Source organism: Apteryx mantelli, chromosome 8, assembly GCF_036417845.1.
Source record: "Apteryx mantelli isolate bAptMan1 chromosome 8, bAptMan1.hap1, whole genome shotgun sequence".
Taxonomy (NCBI): Eukaryota; Metazoa; Chordata; class Aves; order Apterygiformes; family Apterygidae; genus Apteryx; species Apteryx mantelli.
In genome coordinates, this window is record NC_089985.1 from 9,385,521 (window position 1) to 9,408,328 (window position 22,808).

General features: G+C 44.2%; 1 protein-coding gene across 6 annotated transcripts; it reads right to left on the bottom strand.

Annotated features, from left to right (window-relative positions):
• Positions 1-1,289: 1,289 nt before the first annotated feature.
• Positions 1,290-13,601, bottom strand: NPL (N-acetylneuraminate pyruvate lyase). Of its 6 annotated transcripts, none has more exons than XM_067300560.1 (12): positions 13,537-13,601; positions 12,718-12,786; positions 10,852-10,925; positions 9,686-9,773; positions 8,505-8,562; positions 8,339-8,414; positions 6,588-6,680; positions 5,968-6,116; positions 5,733-5,779; positions 4,841-4,925; positions 3,940-3,979; positions 1,290-2,968 (listed from the first exon to the last, which is right to left on the bottom strand). In XM_067300560.1, the coding sequence occupies exons 2-12, from the start codon at positions 12,780-12,782 to the stop codon at positions 2,820-2,822; spliced, it is 924 nt and encodes a 307-aa protein (XP_067156661.1). In that variant the 5' UTR covers positions 12,783-12,786; positions 13,537-13,601; the 3' UTR covers positions 1,290-2,819. The 6 variants fall into 6 exon arrangements, with proteins under 6 accessions (XP_067156661.1, XP_067156660.1, XP_013811788.1 ...); XM_067300559.1 differs by having other exon boundaries at positions 12,718-12,789; positions 13,537-13,598; XM_013956334.2 differs by lacking the exon at positions 13,537-13,601 and adding an exon at positions 13,230-13,303 and having other exon boundaries at positions 12,718-12,789.
• Positions 13,602-22,808: the final 9,207 nt, after the last annotated feature.

Consider the following 22,808-nt stretch of genomic DNA (forward strand, 5'->3'; position numbering starts at 1 on the left):
CACGGAGCGGCCGCTCCCCCCGCGCGCACGCTCGCGCAGGGGCGGGACTAACGGCCGCCGGGCGCAGGCGCGTGCCGCCCCAGGCCGGCGCCCGCTCCCGCCCTGCGCATGCGCGCCCGCCGCTACCGGCAACCGGCCGACGGGGCCGCCTTCTCACTGCCCCCTCCCCCCCCACCCCAGCCGCAGCCTCCCGCGAGCAGCGGTACGGAGCCGCGGGCGCCGCCGCCGCCGCCGCCCGCTTCCCTTCTGTGCCCCGGCACCGGCCTGCCGAGGGCGGGGAGCAGGCACGTCTCCCCCGCCCCGCACTTCAAGAGGGCAGGCGCGCACGCGCGCCGACGGGGGCCGCTGCGGGACAAAAAGAGGCGCCGGACGGGCGGGCGGGCGAGCGGCGGCGCGGGGGGCCTGCGCTGGCACTGACGCCACGTCACGTGTGTTCAGCACCGCTGCGGGTTCCGACGTGGGTCGCTCCATCCCCAAACCATGCATTTATTCCACTGGGTCCTCCAATGAAAAGGGGGGGGGGCGGGGGGGATGCATAGTCTGTTGTAATCTGAAGGGGACCCAATTAAATGAAGAAAATTATGAATCTTTAAATAGGAAGTCATGGAGAAAAGGAGGTACCTAAATTAAAAAGAAAACAAAAGGGGGGGGGAGAGTGGTACAGAATAACTAGTTGCCAGGACAAGTCAACAGAAGGACCAGCAACAGCTGACAAGGTAAATCTGTGCCAGATACACACGTCACCATACTCCTGCTGCTCTGCAGGCTGCTTCCGAGATCGAGGAAAGGCAGATTTTCTTGCACGCTGAAGAGCTAGATACCAAAAACACCTCTAGGACCTATGCGGAAGCTCCAGTCACCTTATGGAGCCAACAGACAAAAGCACAACCAGCACAGCAGAACTCAAAGGCGGTCACTGCAAAGCGATGCGGAGCTTAACGGAAACTTGGAATATTCAGGGAAGGCTAGGCTGAACAGCCTGGGGAGCAAAAGAGGTCGTCAAAACCTTCCTCACTCCAACCTCTAAAAAGATTTTACTTTCTGCTGTTCCTAGTACACATGTTTACATGTTATTCAACCATGAAGTCCTGCTGACTTCTACAAAACAGCCCACGTGGCTAAAGTTCAGCAGGAACTTTATGCTGACAGGGTCTAATTTTAAAAGAATCTCCTTGCAGGAACACAAGAAAAAAAAAATGATTACCAAACCCTGAGAAAGCCGCCCACACACCTCCTCCCCTACTGCCTCACCGACAGCATTTTTCCAAAAGAGAGAAAGGAAACAGCAATATAAGTATTTAAAATAATGTTTTATAATCAATACTGAATACAGAAGTGAGTCAAAATATGACTAAAAGGTTTCATGATTTGACAGAGACAGACACAAGTATAAAAATTATTGAACCAAAATAATTTGGATCTGTTAGAAAACAATCATTTAAAGATGCCTTATCTAGGTGCCATTTACTTCTACGTGCCACATACTAAAACAGTCAGTAAACTGCAGCACTGGAATTACAATAAAGATATTTAGTTTCCATTAGAGAAGAGCCTAACAATCAGTTCTTGTTTCATGTTCATGGTTGTGCTTTTTTCCTATGCTTCTCCCTTGCAGGCCCCATCTACTTTTGTAGAGTTCCGAGTAACAGTTACACAGTGAACTACCAAAGATGTGCAGCACCCATGGCTGATTTAGCTCTCTCCCCATGTCTGAGCAGTGAGAAAAGCTTCTCTAAATTTCTTATAAATCTGGAGGGGGAGGGGGGAAACAAAGGAAACCTTTACTAGTCTGTATTTCTTGTTAAGTAATTACAAAGTAAAAGGAAATTAGTAGAGTATTTCACACCCTGGGTTATGAAAAGTTTAGAACTAATCTCCACGTTTCCCTATCTCTTCTCCTCCCCTTCCAAATATCCTTGTACACTGTGCAATCATTTTTGCATGCGAGAAAGCTGTCAGAACTTACAGCCGTAGCAGTAGAGGGCACGGGATCTTACATTTGCAGAATACAAATACTCTCAGAAGGGAAGGGTTAAGACCAGGGGAGAGGGACAGGTCCAGGGTGCAAAAGCAGACCTCTTAATCTGATCATAGATGACCTCCTAATACTGCAATACAGTATATTTTCCATTACATTTGCATACAGAGACTTACAGTTCAATTCCAGCTTCAGTTTTCTTGCAAGGAGAAAGATGGAGAAACATCCATTCATTAGTAAGCCAAAAGCTCTTAGTTACAAAAGTTTTTTAAATTTTGCATTAAGTGAAGGTGTACAGAGACAATGAGAAAGGATAAAAACAGGATTTTACATGAATAGGCAGTGCCCCAACCTAACAGATTCCTTACTTATTGCTGATAATGGACTAGGACTTCATGACAAACAGTAAAATACCAGTCTGAGCAACCAGACAGTGTCATGCCAGTGTGTAAAAACATACTGCAGTGCTGGAGATGCTGGTGAAGGTGGAGGACAAAGCATGGTCCAGCTGGAGGGAGCAGCGGAGGGTAGAGATAGATCTTCTTGTTTTCTGTACAAACAGAGTCAGGACCCTTCTACTGGGGAAAATGTGCTTATTTTAAAGATAACAGCTCATCCTGGGATGTGCAGGAATCCAGGGCAGCTGGGTAACGTTAAATTAAAAGGCGGCTAGATGTGTGCCAACAAGACCAGCCCTAACAGGAAGGGGCTCAGGCACCCTGCAGATTCCCTGAAAGAAGTCACAGCCAAATCAGCCTGTCACATGGGGAGCGTGCCAAGTGGTAGTGAAACCCAGAAAAGGGATTCACTATCCATGTGGAAAATCCACATGGAAATGAAATCAGTTGGTAGGCCAGACAATGCTATCCAGCTTGGCTTTGGCCTTGGCGATGAACTCCTCTGAGGCCTTAACAAGCGGAAGCCGTGGAGGTCCCATGGGAATGCCAGAAACAAAAGTCATTACAGCTTTAGTCTGAGCAACACCAAAACCTGGGCAGACAAAAGAATAATCAGGTAATTTACAGATCATTTCACTTTAAAAAGTCTCTATACAGGTGTCCAAAAAAGCAATAGCATACAGTTCCGGTGTAATCCTACATAAACCAGGGCTTAAGCACTTCCCAGAAGTGAGAACAGTGCAAGACATGATTGTGCTTGCAGACAGGAAAGACATTACAGTAAAAAATATATCTACTTACTACACTTATTTAAGATATAATATTTATTTGCCTCTTTACCTACAAGATTCTAAATGATAATGGATTTCCTCTGACTTTTAACCCTGGAAATACAACCAAGAACTAAAGCTCAGCCAGATTCTTTGGGGCTTACATACAGTATATATAGCAAAAGCACAGTTAACACGGTGTGAAAACCATGAAGCATCTAACTCAGTCTCCCTACAATACTCCAGCTTTGTTGTTCTTAATGCTTTTTATATTAAAATTTGGTTTTGTTTCTATAAAATCATTCTATTTTAAAGTGTTTTGTCCTTATTCTCATTGTACAGCCTTGAGCAGAGTTATTCTTAAATTATAGCAAGACAGGAGAGACGAGTATCAGAGCTGCTTTTTCCTATTGGGGCACCATCATTTGAGGTCAATGACTCTCAAAGAAAAGAAGCCAGAAACGGGCTTTTGAAGACATAATAATAAAAATAAACACACACAGGAAGAGTCACGATAAGAAAAAGGTAAAAAGATAAATCACAGAAAGACTATTTTAAAGCTGTAAAACTTCACAGTAGAAAGAAGGAAGGAAGGAAGGGAGAGTGGAATCTTTTGGGGAGGCTTGGTCCCCTCCCTTTGTTGAAATTCCAGCTGCTACTAACTCAGGAAACACCACGTGCAACATTTTCTTGTGAAATCTTTCAGGAAGGAAATTCAGCAACATGAGGGTTTCTGGAGCGCTGAGTCTGCTTTTTAAGATATAACAAGAGACAGGGGCAATGTAGGACTTACCTAGTTTGATGACAAAGTTAAGAAATTCACCAGTGAGAAACTAGAAAAGACAGACAGCAGATTACTCATTCTGTCATATTTGTAAGACGTACAAACATCTAGAGGTATTATGGTATTCAGATTTTATGCAACTGTGGCATAGCTTTGGGAAAAGCTGTTGGACACCTGGCCAGTCTATGTGAAATATTAATTCTACTCCACTAGAATTGGGGAGGGAGGGAAGGATATAAGAAAACCATCACTCCTCTCAGTCTATCACTCATGTTCAACCTACCCCTGCAGCAAGCTGTCTGAGAACACTGCTAAGTCCCATATCAGGCTGTAAAGGTTAACAAATCTGAATTTCCACTGTCTGGTAAAGAGATTTCCAGAGCACAATCCTTTATTATTATAGCTTCATCCTGCAGTCACTTCTCTTTTAAGACAAAAGGGGGATGTCTTAAATGTCCCAGTGGAAGATGCAGATATTGCGTATAGTTTGTATACTGACTGCTCAGAACTCCTCACAGATCATCCAGCAGGCCAAGACAAAAAAGGGTCAGGCCAGAACTGACTTGCAACAACTTTCTGCATCTCATCATGTCAGGTAACACCAGCATATTCCTAGCCACGGGGCCTGGCCACTGTGGGCCTGTTCAAGGAAAAAGGCCAGGGCATTGCTCATGCTGCATAGGTGAAATTAGAGGTTTGAAGAGTAGGGCTGGTCTTGGTTAAAAATAAATTAGCAAGGACAGGTATATACTGGTCAAAAAGGTGAGAAGATATGAATAATAAGCAAGGGGTTGGAGCCGAAAGAAGGTCACTTTAATACAGCTATCTCAGGGTATGAACGTAATCCCAGTGAAGTAAGAGGAGAGGAAAAAGAAGGCTGCTCCCAGTAGTAACAGTGAAGATACTGTACCTGATACTTCCGTGCTAATGCGAGGTCGTGCTGTGCAAAAGCTTGCAACATCATATTGGTTTTTTGGCCCAAGTAGTTGTATGTACTGCCAAAAAAAAAAAAAAAAAGATTGGCAAGTGCAAGGGAGGCTTAGATGAACCACTGAAACAGAAAAAGTAGCCCACAGGCCTTCTGTCTTGACATTACCAGAATGCAGTGTGATAGAGATTCATGCAGTCTGTGCATGTGTTTATAGTGTCAGGCATCGTAAGTATGCCAAGCTCTAAGGAAGAGTTTAGAGCTCGGATTTCTCTCCCCAGTTCTTTCCAAATGGAACTGCTTTTCAAAATTAAAAAGAAACAATTAGGCAATACTGAAGGGCAATCACTTAACTTTCTAGTTTTCTGTTCATTTAATGGATTGCCTACACAAGAGCAGAAATAGCATACAATAATTCATCTAAGCAGCCCAGCATGAGGGGGAAAAGATGAATTAGAAGTTAAACTCAGAAAACACTGTTCCAGAGCCCTTTTTCACACAGACTTCTTGAGTGAACAAAGGCAAAGATTTAACTTTTCTGGGCTTTGGTTCCTTACCCATACAATGAAGATAAAGAAATTCCCTGCCTCAGAAAGGTGCTGTGAGGATAAAGGAATACGTTAGAACCCTTGGGTCAGCTTACAGACTGCAGCAATAATCACCCAAACCAATATACTCCGAGGTCCAGGTTACACAACTGTCCCATTGCTAGCACTAGAGCTAGCTCATCAGTCTGCTTTGTACTGGGCAGCCTTATCCTGCAAAGTCCTCCACCATTACGATAGAAGATAACTAGACCAATCCTATGCAGATAGTGGCAGATACAACAAAAAAGTGTTTGCGGGAGGGGGAAAGGAGTCCAAGACATACTGACCTTCCAACTGCTCCATTTGCCCCTATTGCCAGCGCACTCAGCAGTTGCTAGTTTGGGATGGGAGAGGGGGGGAAAGAATATTTTTACTTCAGATAACAAACATCAAAAAAAAAATAAAATAAAATAAAAGGAACAGCAAAACTACCTGGCACTCAATGTCCAGCATTATTTTTATTCCAGGCTGAAGCAAGAGAATGCCTCAGAAAAAAAAACATTTTTAAGAGAAGCCTCTTACCTCATCCACCCCATAAAGAAAGACAAACTCTTCTCTGCCATTCTTGTTTATACACTGTGCAAGGTCCAAGAGGTCTGTGTCGCTGAACTTCACGCCCTGGAAGGTGGGGATCTGCTCTTTTATCCCATCCAGCAACTCTTCAACACGAACTGTGCAGAAGAGCAATCCCGCATGAAGAAACACATCCCTGTCCTGTGAGACTTCCCTGCCTCTTCCCCAAGAGGGAGAGAGAGACTTAGTACTTTTACAAGTTATTCCCCTTTGGCATAAGCCTGGTAAACTATATAAAGCAACCAGTAAAACAACTTCAGTGTCATTATGTCCCAAAGTTACATCACAGCTATCTTTCCATCCTCTCTGAAGCATTCCTTTTCCCAGATCAGAGGGGAAAAAAAAACAGAGAAGTTTGGGAATGAACTGGCAACAACTTATTTAAGAATAAATACAGATTCATACATCCCAAAACAGCACATAACCTGATGTCTAGAGTAAATAACTAAGATACGTATTCTATCCCTTATTCCTCTGCTAAATTTAAGTCTTGAAAAACTCAGCCATTGGGTTTATTCAGGTTGCTAAGAGCCTACTGGCTCAGGAAGAGCCGAGTAAGCAGTACTTACTCTTTACACCCGTCAGAGGAGGAATGTGATAGTAATAAAATGGAATAGCAGGGGCTTCAGATGCAACTTCCCGTAAGAAAGCAAGCAGCTCATCTGGAAGAAAGCAACCAAGTAACCCCATAAGAGAAGGACATTATCCACAGTGAAAGGAGATTATCCATAGTGAAATGCAGTTCAGATTCACAGCAGCCACAGTCTGTGGAGATGTCATTTTTCTGACTTTTACATTTCAGCAACACAGTGCACAGGAGTCACAGAAAAGAAACTTCTAAATAGTCTCACTGCATGTGTTTCCATACAGAACAGCAGCACATACATGCATCTACAGCTTGCATACCATACACAGCTCATAAATATAAAATCCTACATATATCATAAAACTCAGTGGAAGACTGTATTGAAGGCAAATACGGTATTTATTTTAAACTAAACTGGTTTCAGACACTCACACTCATTCTCTTATAACTCACACATTCTCTCACACTTGTAAACTCCAAGATGTACATGCCAAAGTGGTCTCCCCAGGATCGCTTGTGTGCAACACAGAGGACAAGAGATCAAGTTCACATCACCTCCCTTGGGTTCTGCTTGATTGGTGATGATAAACAGGTTTTTGGACAGCTTTTCTTGTACCATTTTAGGAAGGAAAGAGTTATTATGGTGTGATCTTCTTCCTCAGAATCTTGTTCACTTCATCCTCCATAAATCTTAGGCAGTGGTCTATATTCCTGCTGGCATAGCAGGAAGAGGAATGGCAAAAACAACATGTTGAAACCTTTCTGCCATTCTACTGTCATCACAGCAAAGGTCTTCTGCTCACCTTTGTGCTGTTCCTCAGTGTTTACCAGTCTGATTGCTGTTTATTGTGTCCTGGGCTATCAGTACCGGCCATTTTTGCAATGCATTCTCTCCTGTTTCTTCAGGTGCTTTCATATGTACGTTGCCATTCATAATTAATTCAGACCAATCTTATAACGTTTCTGTTACAATGCTGCACATCATGTGGTTCCTTCGTATTACGTTTATTATGTTAAAAGCAAAATACCCAACACTGGAGGTTTTGAGGTAACCTGAGATGCACAGAACCAAGGGATGCTAACCCTCCTAGGGCCTGGGGTATGCCGCCAAGCCACGAGCATAACCTCCTCAATAACAAGATGCACGCCTGTGCATCAAGAGTTTATCAACTTGATCAGTGTTCACCTATGGTCAGCATGGAACCAACTCTTTTCAAGTGTGACCCAGACCAAGTGTCAACTCCGTACTATTTATGCAGAAGACAAACTAGTTAATTATACCTTCAATAAAAACCTCTTCCCTTTACAACAACCTAACAAGATAAACCTCAAAAGACACCCCTTCTGCTTTTTCCTCTGAGACTTCTGACACTTCCCAGATTTAAAAACTCCTTATACGTTTTGCTTTTGAATGGTACCAAACATCATAGGTATGCAAACATTATCACCAGAATATTTTCCAAATAAAGTAAAGTAAATGGCACATAAGAGATCTACGATAAGTGATTGATGCTCTAGCTCAAATGCTTGCCCTTTCAGAACATCCTTCACATTTTCAGAGTCAGGAGAGAAATCTTGCAAGCAGCTGAAAAACAGCTCTGACTCCCAAAGGAAAGCAACACTTGCTCCACAAGGAGCAGTATTACCATCACTGGTCCTCAGAGCACAAGAGCTCTCTTTTGCCAGAAAATACCGCTAATGGCTTGACCAGGTCCAACAATCACATCTACTCACCTTTGCTTGTGGGTTTGAAGAAGAAGGGGGCTATTACAGCAATACCACTAGCGCCTATGGCTGCTGCATGTCTTGCCTATAAAAGAGAGAATGGAAGATACTTGAAGGTACATCTGCTTTATATTTATTACACACATAGTGAAAAGGAATTATATCATATACACACCAGCTCTTGGGACCCCGGTAGACTTAGTGCTCCCACATGAATGATCACGTGATCCAATCTGCATAAGAACAAAACCAGAAGATTTGGGGAGGCTTCACCGACGGTGAAAAATACCAGACTGCCAAAATGAATCCATTCAGACCAGGAGCCACAGAACAAGAACTTCACTGGGCTAAATTAATACTAAAAGGGATTTGAACCTGTGCTGACTTGAAGAGCAGACACATGGGGAAAATGTCTACACTGGCAAGCAGTTGGTGGTGAGAAAAAATGCACACTGGCAAAATAAATCATGTATGACTGTTTCCCGTCATATTTGCAAGGCCATCAGGAGTGAAAAATCTTAGTATTTTATTAGGAAGTTAAAATTAAGTTGTTCAGATTTAATGGGGAGCTGGGAAGGGGAAAGGATATCAAAGCATATGTTTGCTTTCTAAAGCCATTGCTTTGCAGAATTACTAGAGGAGTACAGCTTCACAGCAGCATCTTTAACTGTTTGCCTACTCCAGTCAATGTGATTTCCCAAGTTCCAGTTAATCAGTTCCATTTCTGTGTTTCTCCTTTACATCCACACAGACTGTAAGTCTTCACATCAGTTTATTTTCTCTCACTGTCCCTCCCACCCCAAAACACCTCCTCCTCTCCAAGAGAAAGCAGGGCTGAGTAATACAGGACTATGACAGGTGTGTGTGGGGGGAAAGAATAGACCTGTATTTAGATATACAGCTAGAGTCTCAGAAAACCTGGGTTGAATTCCTCCCTCTGCCGTGGATTCTGCATCTTTAGGGAAGCACTTAAACACTTTACACCTCAGCTTCCCCCATACCAAATCATTCAGTGAATGTATTAAAAGGTTCTGAAATGCTCAGAGGGCTTTAAATGGGCAGATCTCTCCTTCCTTTCATTTCTTCTCAAGAATAAGGGGACAGCCCAGAGCCTTTTTTTTTCCCCAGCCCCACAGTGTACCAAGAGGGGAGGACTCTTACAATCTTCTAAGCAGTAGAAATGGATACCAGCTACCTGGTGGTGACAAAGACACATTCTTCTAAAAAGGACCTGGGGAACAAACCCCAACAACAAAACACGCAAAGAAAAGCCATCAGCAGATGTGGCTTTGCAATCAGGGACGCCTGTATCATAACACGAGGTCTGGAATCTCCTGTTCCCTCTCAGCTACTCACTTGTCTTTTCCTTGGCGCACCCATTCTTCTGCCAGCTGCTTCCTCTCCTGGATGCTAAGGGCCAGGCCTTCTCCTGTTGTGCCATTCACTGTTTCAATACAACACAACACATTTGCTGAGACCTGCCCTACGCACACTGGTTTTACTGAAGACAGTTATTGGCATTTTTATGATACTAAACAGAAATATTTTTCCCCCAAATCGTTTTAAGGTAACAGTGTTCCATATCAGTGTCTACGTGGAGCTTACAGTGTTATCAGCACTAAACACTTGTGTCTGAGGCCCAGGTGTTTCAGCATCAGCAGCTGTGGGAGGAAGAACATGGAATCAGCTGCCAAAACTAGAAAACTGTGACAAGAGCATGAAGGGACACTCAGCTAGCCAGGTAGTGTGACTACTTGAATAACAATCTGTCCTCCACTCCAAGGAAAAAGTCTGAGATTAAATTTGGTGTCTCCATCCTGAATGGAACCAGTTATCCTAGGCTAAAACACCCCTAGAAAACAATGAAATGTGAATGTGTTCAGTCACAAGCAGGCACAGATTAAACTGGCATAGCTGAAGTCACTGCCACACTCTGCTTTTCCTCTTGCCACTCTTTTGACTGAAATTTTGAGCTGAAATCTCAGCACTGACTTCAGCTTACTTAAATATGCCAGGCTGTGAACCAAGGTGGTTTAGCAGATGCTGTATTTTCTATCCAGCCATCCCTGCTGCCACAGCAGAAGCCCTCAAGACAGAGGCAGAGCAGACAGATGGGAGCAGTGAGCACTGAGGTATCACCCAGTACACCACAGGTCCCTCCAGGAAGCCCATTTGGGGTTCATGAGTTCATTGGATGCTCTGGGCTCCTGAGATGATGTTTTTCTATCAGATGATTGCATCTTGCTCAGGCAAAGGAGAGAATCATTCAAGTGCTGCCAACCCAGCATTATCCATTTGTCTCTGGGAACGTCTCTGTATAAAGGCAACACTTTTATTTTATTCTGCATACTAATGAGGTGTGGGCAAAAGCAGATCCCTGAAATATTGCTAACATTCCCTCTACTGTGAATACAAACAGCTATTATGATCCCACATCAACATTTCCCATTACAGCTCTTATCAGGCAAGATATCACAGGACTGGTATCCAAGGCATAACACAGTTTCTGCCAAAAAACTTACCAAAAATGTTCTTCACATTCTGCTTGCTTACCAAATAATCCACATATTGACGAATCACCGAAAGGTTAATTTGTCTGAAAGGAAAGGAAGCTTAGGAACCTCAGCTACTGTAAGTCTCTACCCACAGAAATCTTAGGTATTTTTGAAGCCTTGCATTTATACATACATGGACATGGATATCTCTGAGATATGATACCCTCAGCATGAGTTTAACAATTCAGGTAACGGTTCAGTTCTGAATGTCATGTTCTTGCCTCCAGTTCCTATTCCTCCTGACAAGTCGTTTGCTGTTCCAATATGTTATTTCACCTGGTAATTACTGAAGGCTTGTCATAGCAAAGGACATTTTTGGGGAGAGATGGGAGAACAAGAGGCACTCAAACCTTTTGGACTATTGAGGGAAACAAGAGTGCTCTTGAGAGCACAAAGGCATTTGTGCAAGTGCTGGCAAAGAGCTAAGCTATCCTTTTAACTGCAGGACACAGACTGCGAAACGGTATCTGGTGGATGCGACTTTGACCTCTCTCTCTTGTTAAAGGATGAGGAAAGGAACAGACTTCCCTGACAAACAGGGAAAACAGAATTCTAGGTTTATTTTCTCTCCAGAGCAAACTTATTTTGTTTATCAATGATTAATACTTCGTTGTTGTTCTAACTTGTCAAACATGCAGACCAACCCTGCGGTCTGGAAGTCAGTTCTGGGACCTTTATTGGGTTCACACACCACCCAGAATTTCATAGCTGCTCTTGCAGGATCTATCATACCAGGGCTATGTATTTCCCAGCAGAGGGCCCAGATTATTCTCCAAATGCCATGTTGCAATAAGGTCAAGTAGTAATAAAAAAAGAAATAAGTTTCCTTTAAAACACAAAACTAAGCAGTGACTGTAATGCAAATGAGTTCCCCGACTGATGCAGTACCATGCTTTACAATACTTTTCAGAAGTAAAGGCTCACTCTTAAAGGACCACATTAGCAAATCGCCACCATCTCCCTCAAAAACCTGTTCAGCTCTTGGCTCATCTCTTAACAGAGTATTTCAGGATCATTTGCTAACTCCAAATAACTCAGTCTTGCAACATCAAAATGCAGTAGGGAGGAAATCTTTTTATCAACATTTCCCTGAGGAAGGCTGAATTCCAACTTTTGATTTGCTTGCCATCACTTTCAGAACTTGCAGGTCTTGCAATGTTTTCTTCTGGTTTAAACTGGTCCTGTGCACACATATATACACATGAAAATGTGCATGACTTAGCTAGGGGCAAGAAAAGTGTAACTGGACATCAGAATTAGACAACTGTTTCCTAGTTCTCAAGAGCTCTTTTTACTTTGTGATTTGTGATTTTACTTTGCAATTAGACTGTGACATGTATTAGAAAGCTTGAAAATATTACAATACTCATATAACCTTACCATGGTTTAATTTGCACCTAGAAAAGTAGTAGAAAAAGAGATACAAGACTGATCCAACACTTCTCATCCCAAATCTACAGCACTTGCTGGGAGACAGGAGGATGCAGAGGTGAAGGGAACCCACTAGTGCTAGTGGGACTGACCTGGAAGTTTCTCATCCTACTTATCCCTTCTCCTAAGGGCAAGCCTGGATGGTTTGGTTACAAAATTAACCTCATCCTTTTATGACTATAAGGAAGGGGATTAGCCTTTATAAACCTTTGTTGCAAAAGTACACTCTAAGCTCTATATTATCCACCAAAACTGCAATAGTAAATTCATCAGAGATCTGATTTAAAAATCAAACCAAACAACCATCAGTTCTGGATAAGGAAGCAGGAAAATAAGATTTTAGGGTAACAGCTGGCAGTGCAACTTTACAATGCAAAGACTGTGATGCAAGCTAATACTTACCCATCAGGAGTCATTGGCGTGACCGTAGCTGCTACAAGACCCTGTAACTTCTTTCTGGGTGCCATTGAGCTGCTTGGAAAACAAAGAAAGAGATAAAAATGATTCCCATCTTGTACTGTTTCAACTGACCTCTGTTAACAAGAAAACTCGAGAGGCAAAGTCCAGAAGAAGTGAACTTTGCAAGGGTTTTTGTTGCGGAAAGCAGAACCTAGGGAGAATTACTCGATTTTCATTGACCGAGAAGCTTATTGCAATCAGCCCCATCCGAGGACAGGGATGGGAACACCAGATGTAGCTAAGCTTCAAGACGTTTTCTGTTTACTGTTCCTTCTTCTCGTACAGGCTGTGGCCCAACACATGCACAGTAATACCCGGCTGCTTGAGAGACAGAACACTTCTGCAGGGAATCTGGCTCAAACCCCTTCATCCATGTTTGAGGAAGGGGAAGAGAGCCGGGAGACGCACGTCGCGCTGGCCAGAAAGGGGAAGAGCGAATCCCAAGCCCTCCTTACCCAAGAGAGCTAAAAGCCCCTGGCTGTGGAGGGCCGACCCGGCCACAGCCGTCCTTCAAGGCAGCCCTGCCGGCAGCTGCTCCTCCCGCCCGAGGCGAGGCGAGGCGAGGTGAGGCGAGGGGCGGCCCGGCGCGGCCCGGCAGGCTGCCCGCGCTGAGGCCGCCGCGCTCAGCGCACCCGCGGGCTGCCCGGCAGCCGGGACCCGCCCCGCAGCGCCCGGCACCCCCAGCCGCCCCGTGCCGCCGTCCCCGTCCCCGTCCCCGTCCCCGCCGTCTCCGGCGCCGCCGCCGCCGCCGCGTCCCCTCACCTCGCCGCCGGCCGCGCCGCCTCCGCCGGCTGCTCGGGGGCGGGCTCGGCCCAGCGGGCGTCGCCGGCCGCCCCGCTCCGCTCCGCCCCCACCGCCGGGGCCGGCTCTGCGGCGACCGTTGGGACCGTTGGGGCCGTTAGGCCGAGCTCGCCTCAGGGGCCTTTGGGCGAGCCCGCTGCCTCACGCCAAGCGCGCTTTAGCCCAGGGGGAGCGTTTCATCCCCTGGCCGGGCCCGCACCACCAAGGGCAAGAAACCGCCTTCGGGTCTTTCGGGAGCGCTTCCAGGCGGCCTGGCGGGGAGGCAAGCGGAGGGCAGCAGCAGGCGGCAACCGGGTTCCTGCTGCCGTCGGACCGCTCCGACCATCTGCATCACGAACGTCTCTTAAATCGGGGTGCTTCTCATCAAAATGATTTCAACAGCTTTTTGGTAGATTTCCCAGACCCCGGGCCTCACCAGGATAGCCGTGCCAAAAATTAAAATCCAAACGACCGGCAGGACACAAAGCCCAAATGATTCCCATTAGCAAAAAATACTCTTCTGCAGTTTGTTTAATAGCACATTGATAAACACGATAAGAGGCCGCTTTCATTTTAAAGAGGAAAAGGGGTTTGACAACGAAAATCCCAGGCTGTCACATGAGCCTGGCCTGGTTTTAGCGTTTTGCTGAATTGCTGAACTTCTGAGAACCCTGCCAGTGTCATTACATTCTAAAAGCAGTTTGCACCGATCATAAACTTACCAGTTACCAGTGGTGAAAGACAGTCTAGATGCAGGGCAATTTAAATACTCTTTATTTACAATGTTACAGCTTAAAAAGAAAAACTGAAAAGACAGGGATTGCTACTTGCCTGAAGGACAGACAGGAAGTCGGTGTCATCTGACATTCGTCTAAAGAAAGACTTCTCTTCATGACCTCCTTCCTTTTCCATTAGCTTCCTTTTTTGCCCCGACTCTTAGAGGACCCATTAGAACGGCTGCAGTCTCTATAATCTTCTGTAATCTAAAAGTAATGTTTGTAAAGGCTTGTTTGAGTTATTAATCACCTCTCCCAAACTTTTAAAAATAAATAATGCAAACACACCACCAAGAGATGAGAGAGCTGCCTGGATTTTAGGGGGAACACTGATGAACTTCATTGCACGCTTTGCAGGAGGGGTGAGATGTTCCAGCAAAACTTAGCGCTCACTGTAGCCGAGGCAGACGGCAGCACTGTAGAGTATCAGGGCAGGAGAAGATTTCAAGGGGGGGTTAGAAAACAGTTCTGTGAATTTCCGCAGGGATTTCTTCCCAGCCATAAGTCACTGTATGAAAAACAGGAAAATATTCTGCTTATGGAGCTAGGGACGGCTGAAGACAGTGAAGGAAGCCTGGCTGCAAACTAAGAATGTGTTTGTTTTGCGGTCTGCAGGTTAGCGTAGAGTGGCTTGGGCAAACTCAGCTATGTTAAATTGCCTAACCCTGCACTTTGGAGCTCTGTGCAAGAAATATGTTTATGCTGTGCTGCGTTTGGCAGTGTCAGAGCACTCTCATGGAGTCGTCTGCTGGAGATCCACACATCCGCTGTGCAGTGCAATCAAAAAAAAAGGAATTCTGCCATTCTGCACCATTGAACAAGAGGAGTTTCAAGAGGCTGAGCTTAGTAAATGAGCCAAACCTAGACTGATTTGTCAAAAAACAATCACTAGAGGGCCTGTCTCTGTAGACCAGCCAACTCAAATGCTTGCTAAGGGTTAGTTAGGATCTGTGACGAAGAGCATCACTGATTAAAAGATGCTTATCCTGAACAATTACAATTAGTCGTGTTAGTCAGATTTCAACTTTTGTCTAATCCCAGACAAAATAAGATTGTTCAGCTGGAGATCAAACTTAAAACTACACATCAGTAATTTAAGGGTCAGCATCAGAATGTTATTATAGTAAAAGAAAATCTTATATGCCCCCCCTCAAAATTCAGTATTTAAGAAAATCTTATATGCCCCCCCAAAAATTCAGTATTTAGACTCATCTTACATCTCTGAATTTCCTTGAAGTGACCAATGTGCCCATTTCACCACCTGAGCCTAAAATCTGTCCTGAGCATGAGATTTATAAGTTATGGCATTAAAACAAACAAATAAATAAACAAACCATTAATCCCTGTGCCTTAATTTCTCATTTGTAAAATAGAGGTCATATTTAGCTCTCGTGCTCCTTGTCATGGTTCTCTAGTCTGCCAGCTCTTCAGATAATAACGATCTCTGGTGGATGCCTGCTAGGGTGGGGACCTCCTGTTAATCTGTGCCTCTCATTTGCAGTTCTTTTACAAATGACCCTTATGAGCATAAGAGAAACCAAAAAACATATAAAAATACAAAAGTTTAAATATAAAAAGTATGACATAAACCAAAAGCCACAAGATGCACATAAATGAGAAATGAAGGGGAAGGTCTGGTTCATTTTGGACCCTTTCCCATCACGTCCACCACCACAACCTGGGTGTAGAGCCGAGAGGGGCTAGCTCACGTTGCTGGGGCTATGTGACAGCATGGGGACCTCACTCGGAAAGGTTTTGGCTCCCCATTTCCTCATCGCCTGCCCCTCCTTCAGCCCGTCTCTTGATCCACTGCGGTGCTGGAGCGCTCCCAGGCCCAGCGCAGTGCGCACGCTCTGGGGCACGCGGAGTGGCGAGCTGAGAGGATCCATGCTGCGGTGCGAGGAAGGCAAATGGGGGTCAGGCTATGGCAAGCGAGCAGAAAGCAGTGACTCCCTGCATGCAGTCCGTATGGCTTTTGTTCTCTTCCCGCACATGTGGTTTTACCACAGATGCGTACCACATGCAGTGCACAGTCTGGATCCCGTGAGAAATACAGCTGCGCTCAGCACAGTCCCCCTCCATCCCACAGAAACCGCAGCGGGTCCTGAATTCGAATCTTCTCAGCAGATCTGGCAACTGGGCTGTCACCACCTATTAAAATGATGTATGAGTGTCCTTTTAATGCCCTGCATAGATTTATGACTGACATTTAACAGCCTCAGAAGAAAAGGAGCTGTAAAAGGTCACACAAAGTGCATATGGACTGATCACCAAAAAAGACATGAATCAGTCTTTCTTGAGTATGTACCAATGTCTGCAGGTTGCAGCTCTGCTGTGGGGCTTGCTTTGCTGGCTGAGGAAAATCATTTTGCTTTTCAACACCTCTTTCCCATCCATAAAACAGGTGCAGTAAAACACTCTACCTTCAGTACTCCCTTTCAGATCTTACATTAGAGCGCGTTTTGAGAGTACGCAGCGTCTACAGCAAAGCGAACAATCCCCTCTTGTTCTGGGCTCTGGGAGCACATTTTTCACGTAGTCACATAATAATCTCAGGAGTTTGGGTTTGTGGTATTCCTCCTCCACTCCAAAATATGCTCACTGTGGGCTATTCACACTCAGCTATCATTCTCTCTGGGGCTTGGCTTTATTAACAAAACATGTGTTTTTCTTTTATTTGATGCTCATCTCTTTCTTCCTGAAATCCTCTCTTCTCTATGCTCTTCCAGCCATATGGGTAATTTCTCTTTCTCCAGGATGAGCAATCCCAGCTCTTGCAGCCTCTCCTCATATGACAGATTCTCCAGTCCCTTAAACATCTTCGTGGTCCGTCACCAGACATGCTTCAGTACATCCATGCCCTTCTTGTACTGGGGAGCCCAGCACTGGACCCAGCACCCCAGATGTGGCCTCACCAGGGCTGATAGGAGGGGAGAGATCACCTCTCTTGTCCTGCTGGCAGCCTAATGCAGCCCAGGATGCCGTTGGCCTTCTTTGCCGCACAGGTACTTTGCTGTTTAGAGGAGTTTTAAAGGAGTTTTAGACTATTTAGAGGAGTTCTAGAGCAGTTGCCAGCAGTTGCAAGGAGGTTGGGAAATGTTTGAGAGCTATTTTGAGGCAGTTTAGCGCTGCTTAGAGCAGTGTAGAGGAATTTTAGATAAGATTAGAGTTGTTCAGAGGGTTTTCAGAGAGGTAGAGGTTTTAAAGGAGTTTACAGTTGCTCACAGTTTTATATGGCTGATTAGAAGAGTTTTACAGCTGTTTAGATATGTTGTAGAACAGTTTAGTGCATTTCAGAGGTATTTTAGAGCTGCTTAAAGAAGTACAGACAGGTTTAGAGTCATTGTAGGGTATTTTAGAATCATTTAAATGCTTTTAAAAGATTGTTTGGAGCAGCATAATAGAGCTCTTCAAGAGTTCTTTAGAGGTGTTTGGAGCTGTCTAGTGAGGTTTTAGAGTGATGCTTAGAGAATCTTCAAGGAGTCTTAGAAGTCTAAAGGAAATTCAGAGGTCTTCAGACCAGTAAAAGGAGTTCTAGATTAGTTCAGAGGAATTTGAGAGCTGCCTAGAGGAGTTTTAGAGATGCTTAGTGCTGCTCAGAACTGTTTAGGATAGCTTAGAGGATTTCTAGAGCTGCTGAGAGCTGCTTGGAGGAGGTTTAGAGGAATGTTAGTGCAGTTTAGAGGACTTTAGCACTCTTTAAAGGAATATTATAGCTGCTCAGAACTACTCAGAACTGCCTAGAGTGCTTTTGAGGAGTTTTGGAGGAATTTTGGCGGAGTTTTAGGGCTCTTCAGAACTGTTTACAGGAAGCTTAAAGGCATTTTAAAGGTGATTATAAGTCTTCAGAGATGTTTAGAGCTATTTAGTTGCAGTTTGGGACTGACTATAAGAGTTTTAAAGTGGTTTAGAGACCGCTCAGAGTTGTGTAAAGGCAAATTAGAGCTGTTCTGAGGCAATATAGAGATTCTTACAGCTCTTCAGAGCTGATTAGAGGACTTTTAGAGCAGTTTAGAAGAGATATACAGTGGTTTAGAGTTGCCTAGAGCAGTTTAGGGCTGTTTAGAGTTTTAGAGTACTTTAGAGGTGGTTTAGAGGCATTTAGAGCCATTCTGAGAAATTTTAGAGTTGCTTAGAGCAGCTTAGCACTGTTCTCAGTGGTTTACAGGTGCAATAGGACTGTTTAGAGGAAATTTTGAACAGTTTAGAAGGCTTTTGTAATATTTAGAGGTGTTTTAGAAATGTCCATAGGCATTTTGGAGTTGTTTAGGGCACTGCAGCATGTCAGTAATCCTGGCCTGGGAAGTGCAGAGGTGCTATCGCCCACTGGCCCTTGGCGGCAGGGACCCGCCAGGGCCGTCTTGCGCTGGCACCAGGAGACCGGCTCCTCTGCGGGCTCCCAGGCCTCCCTCTGCCCCAGCCCTGCACCTTCTCCAGGCATTGCCTGCAACCCCCAGGCTGGGAGGTAGGGAGGCCTCGCACCTCGGCCCTGGGGTTTCTCCCAGCTCATCACCTCCCCAGTACAGGGCTGGTTCAGGGTTGGGACTGTCTCCCACATCTTCTTTCGAAGCCATGAACAATGTCTCTGACTCCCCTTGCTGCCTCTGCCCCTCTCCCCCAGTCCCCGGGTGAGGGGTTGGTGTTTCAAGGCAGTCTTTGCTTACCTCAGAAAGAATGAAATGAGGAAAGTGATGGTAAAGTTTGTAAGGATCTCGGATATTTACAGTGATAAGGGCCATGTAATTACCAGGCAAAAAGAACTTGCTTTAGCCAAAATCAATATGAAAGTTATTCCACAGTGTTTGGAGGTCAGCATAAGTTCAATTCAGCAGTACTATTTAATAAAACAGATAGTTACTAACCCTCTTCATCCCTCCTCTAGTGATCAGCAAATGACTGCCTGCACAGAACAAGAATTCTCCCTGAACAGTGCAAGAGAGCCTCATTAGGCTGAAACCCATCCTTTACTTTCCTTCATTTAGAAAAATTCTGCCATCTTGATGCACCAGTTCAGGGTCCACTGCAGAGTTACTGCTTCCCCTTAAGCCCACATTCGGTGCGCAATCAGCAGTGCCAATGATGTGTATGTGAATACAGGATCTTAAGGATGATGCTTCCCCCGAGAGAAAAAAGAAATGAGTCTACTGTGGCCATTTAAAATACCTCATTACTCTCCTTTATACTCACTTAAGTGCATGTCTAATGCCCAATGTATCTCTCCAATGGACAAACACATTTAGAAAAGCTTAAATGGCTGTGGGAATTTATATTCAGGAGAATATGAAAATGTGAATTCATATTCAGGAGAGAATCCAAAACCTGCACTGTAGATTCTAGGCAAGGCAGAAGTGGTGTTTAGGCTGTCTGCAGTTCTGTAAAGCTGCAGCATGCTGTGCAATGACTGGAAAAGTGTCTTTCCACTTACCACAGAAATAAGCAGTAAAGTGTCACCGGTGCCAAAGCTCAGAGGATGGCAAGGAAACCACTGAAAACAACATCAACAAAAAACAATTATAGGAATAAAAACGTGGTTTTATAGTTTTAAGCAATTTTTCCATAAGGAAAAGAAATGAACATTAATCTTAAAAGCTTATATAATTTACAGCAGAAGCTAACTTCAAACAGGAAAATTATAAACACTTAAGAAACAGATTTTTGTGGCAAAAGGCTAAACTGCAAGCAGGCTGCCATGCGTGAACATAATGGATTGACCTATCTATTAAGAACTTGCTCCATTATTTGAGTAACTGATTTGCTGAGGCTGCTTAATTACTAAAGCCAAAGGCCCTGCAACTTTCCTCCAAGGTCTGTTAAGGTTACTTTTTTTTTTATTGCTATTGTAACACTTCCAACAATTTCTACACTGACTACAATTTACCGTCCTTGTCCTCTACTTCGACTTTCCCAACCCTTCCCTGGACCCGTCACAGTCTTGACAGTACCATCTGGATTTTCCCATCTTTCAAGCTGTGATGTGTGCAGATCTCTTTGGGCATAATTAAACCATAGCTTTGCTTCTGTTTCTCTCTGCATTAAATAAATGTATACAGATATAATCTTCTCTTAAAGACAATACACAGGTTAAAGACTATTTTTGGACCAAATATTAAGCACCCAAGCCAAAATGAGGGCAGAAGACAATACTTGTGAAAATGAAGAAATTCTGCTAAATACCAACTTGGCTGGTTGGTACTCAGAAGCTGATGAGATGCTCTCATATGTAGAGCATCTACTTCATTGTATCTGCTCTAAACCTGAAGGTGCAAAAGTCAAGAGAAATACAGAGCTCTCAGAACTTAAACTAAACTATTACACTGGCTGTCAATACTGCCTGGAAGCTCCCTAGTCTAGCTCTTCTAGAATTGAGCATAACCTGGAGGATTTTCTTGACTTAAGGCATGAGGAACTAGACACAGATATCCAGATTTCTGTCTGAAGCATATAAGATGTTTAACACACCAAGATGTTAAATTTTTAGCTTTCAAGATGTTTAAATGTTTAACATTCGCAGTAACAGTTCACTAATAGGTACTAGAGTATATTCAGATGTAAGGTTTTAGAAGTAGAAAGAACTATCACTGTATATGGATCCATTAAGTGAGCTAAGATGACTCTTTTCTTGGCAACCAAGACAATTTGAAGGAATTTTGTATTTAAGTGAAACTAACCTCCAAACACAAACAATGGCTTGTGCCATCTGCTGCAGAACACAGCATCCACTCATCTCGAGAAAGAAGAGAGAGAGAGAGAGACCAGATTCTTAAAGAATCCATCTCTGTAGGGCTTACCTGCATAATCTAAATGACAAAAATGCTCACCAAAACCCCACACCCACCGCTAAAACCCCAATGCTTAACATATGGGAAAAGTTCTGGCACAATCCCTATTCACGCTATGAAGAGGCAGTACATCAGGGAAAAGTTTAGGAGACAAACCCTCAGCTATGGTAACTTGACACAAGTCCATTGGTTTTGGCTGAGCTCTGAAAGTGGCTCTTAGGACATGGCGGCCCAGTTCTGCAGTGCTAACGCTCGGTAATACTCCCTCCCACTGTGTAATTTCAGCTAAACAGGCCAGTCCTCAGAACAGGCTCCTGGATAAAAATGCCACACACCTACATCATTCATCTCTGCGAGCAGATTTTAAGGCAACCTTATTCATATTCAGGGGTGGGATTGTTTTGGGAGCACCCACAGCATTAGAGCTCTCTTGAGACAGTATGGAAGGACACTATGCAGCCCCCAGCCAGCCCAACGACTTTTCCGTGACGATGCCTCATTAACAAAGAGGATCCAGAGGTCTTCAAGAAGGGCCCCGAAATTGCCTGCTTACGGACAGATTGCATTTGTAGAGAGCAAGGGCTGCCTAGCTGGGACAGCAGATCCCAGGTCTTTGGAGTCTGGGATTTGGCAGTGATTCTTGAAGTGCTTTATAAAGTACTTATAAACATGGGGTTTATTAGTTACACTGCAGAAGTCAGCAGCTTAAGGCTCAAACCTATAGCATGGGCTATAAAGGAGAATCACCTCATAGCCTTTTGTGCTGATGTGGCTAATTGGATCAACAGGCCAGAAAGAGAAAACCTTCCTACAGCCATGCATCACGAATGCCCGCACACCAACACACACATTCACAATTCGGTTGTAAGCGCTTTTGAATGGGATCCTCATTCGGCCCCGTGTTACATAATATGTACCATGGTGGTCCTCAATCTGTATCGCTGAAGTGGTATCAGAACAAAAACATCCCTAGCAAAGAGACCACCATTTTTTCAGTTATCTCTGCATGTTCTTTTAGAGAACGTGTTCCTGCCTACAAGAGCAAGCCACAAGGCATTTACCTGAAGGAGTGCTGGAAGATGCAGATGGAAAAATGATTCCTGCTGGCACTGATACTGAACTCCTGCCTTCTTCTGGAGAGCCCATCTGGCAGGTGAGACGTAAGAGGCGCAGGGCTGCTACAAAGGTTGCTAACTACTTCTTTCTTCTTGTTGCTTGAGAGCATTATTGTGTGGACTGTTGGTGACTTCAAACACTGGACTATCCTGTCGATAAGAAAGAGTCAGTAAGTGGCTGGTCTTCTTAAGGTTGTTTTTTCAGTTCTCTCTACAAGTAAAGTTCCCAGACAATTAACAGCGGAAATGCCTGGCTCTTTCCTCTCTTCAGATTGTAAGACACCAGAGCTGTGTTTGCAAAGGAGAATTTATATTCTCCCTCATCTTAGGCTATAGCTGTAACAATTATACTTGTTAAATACTATTAAAAAAAACCAAAAAACAATACAGCAGACTTATGTTATGGCTTTTTTTCTAGACAAACACTGTTACCTATGTAACCTCCTTCTCGTTTCCCTGAATGAGCTGTTCTTATCTTATGGATAAAATCTCACCTTTGTTTCATCATCTTTATTCTGAGTGGAAGCTGTCAATAACAGAATGAAGATAAATTTGTAGCGGGAAGCTGAATTCACTTCATTTCT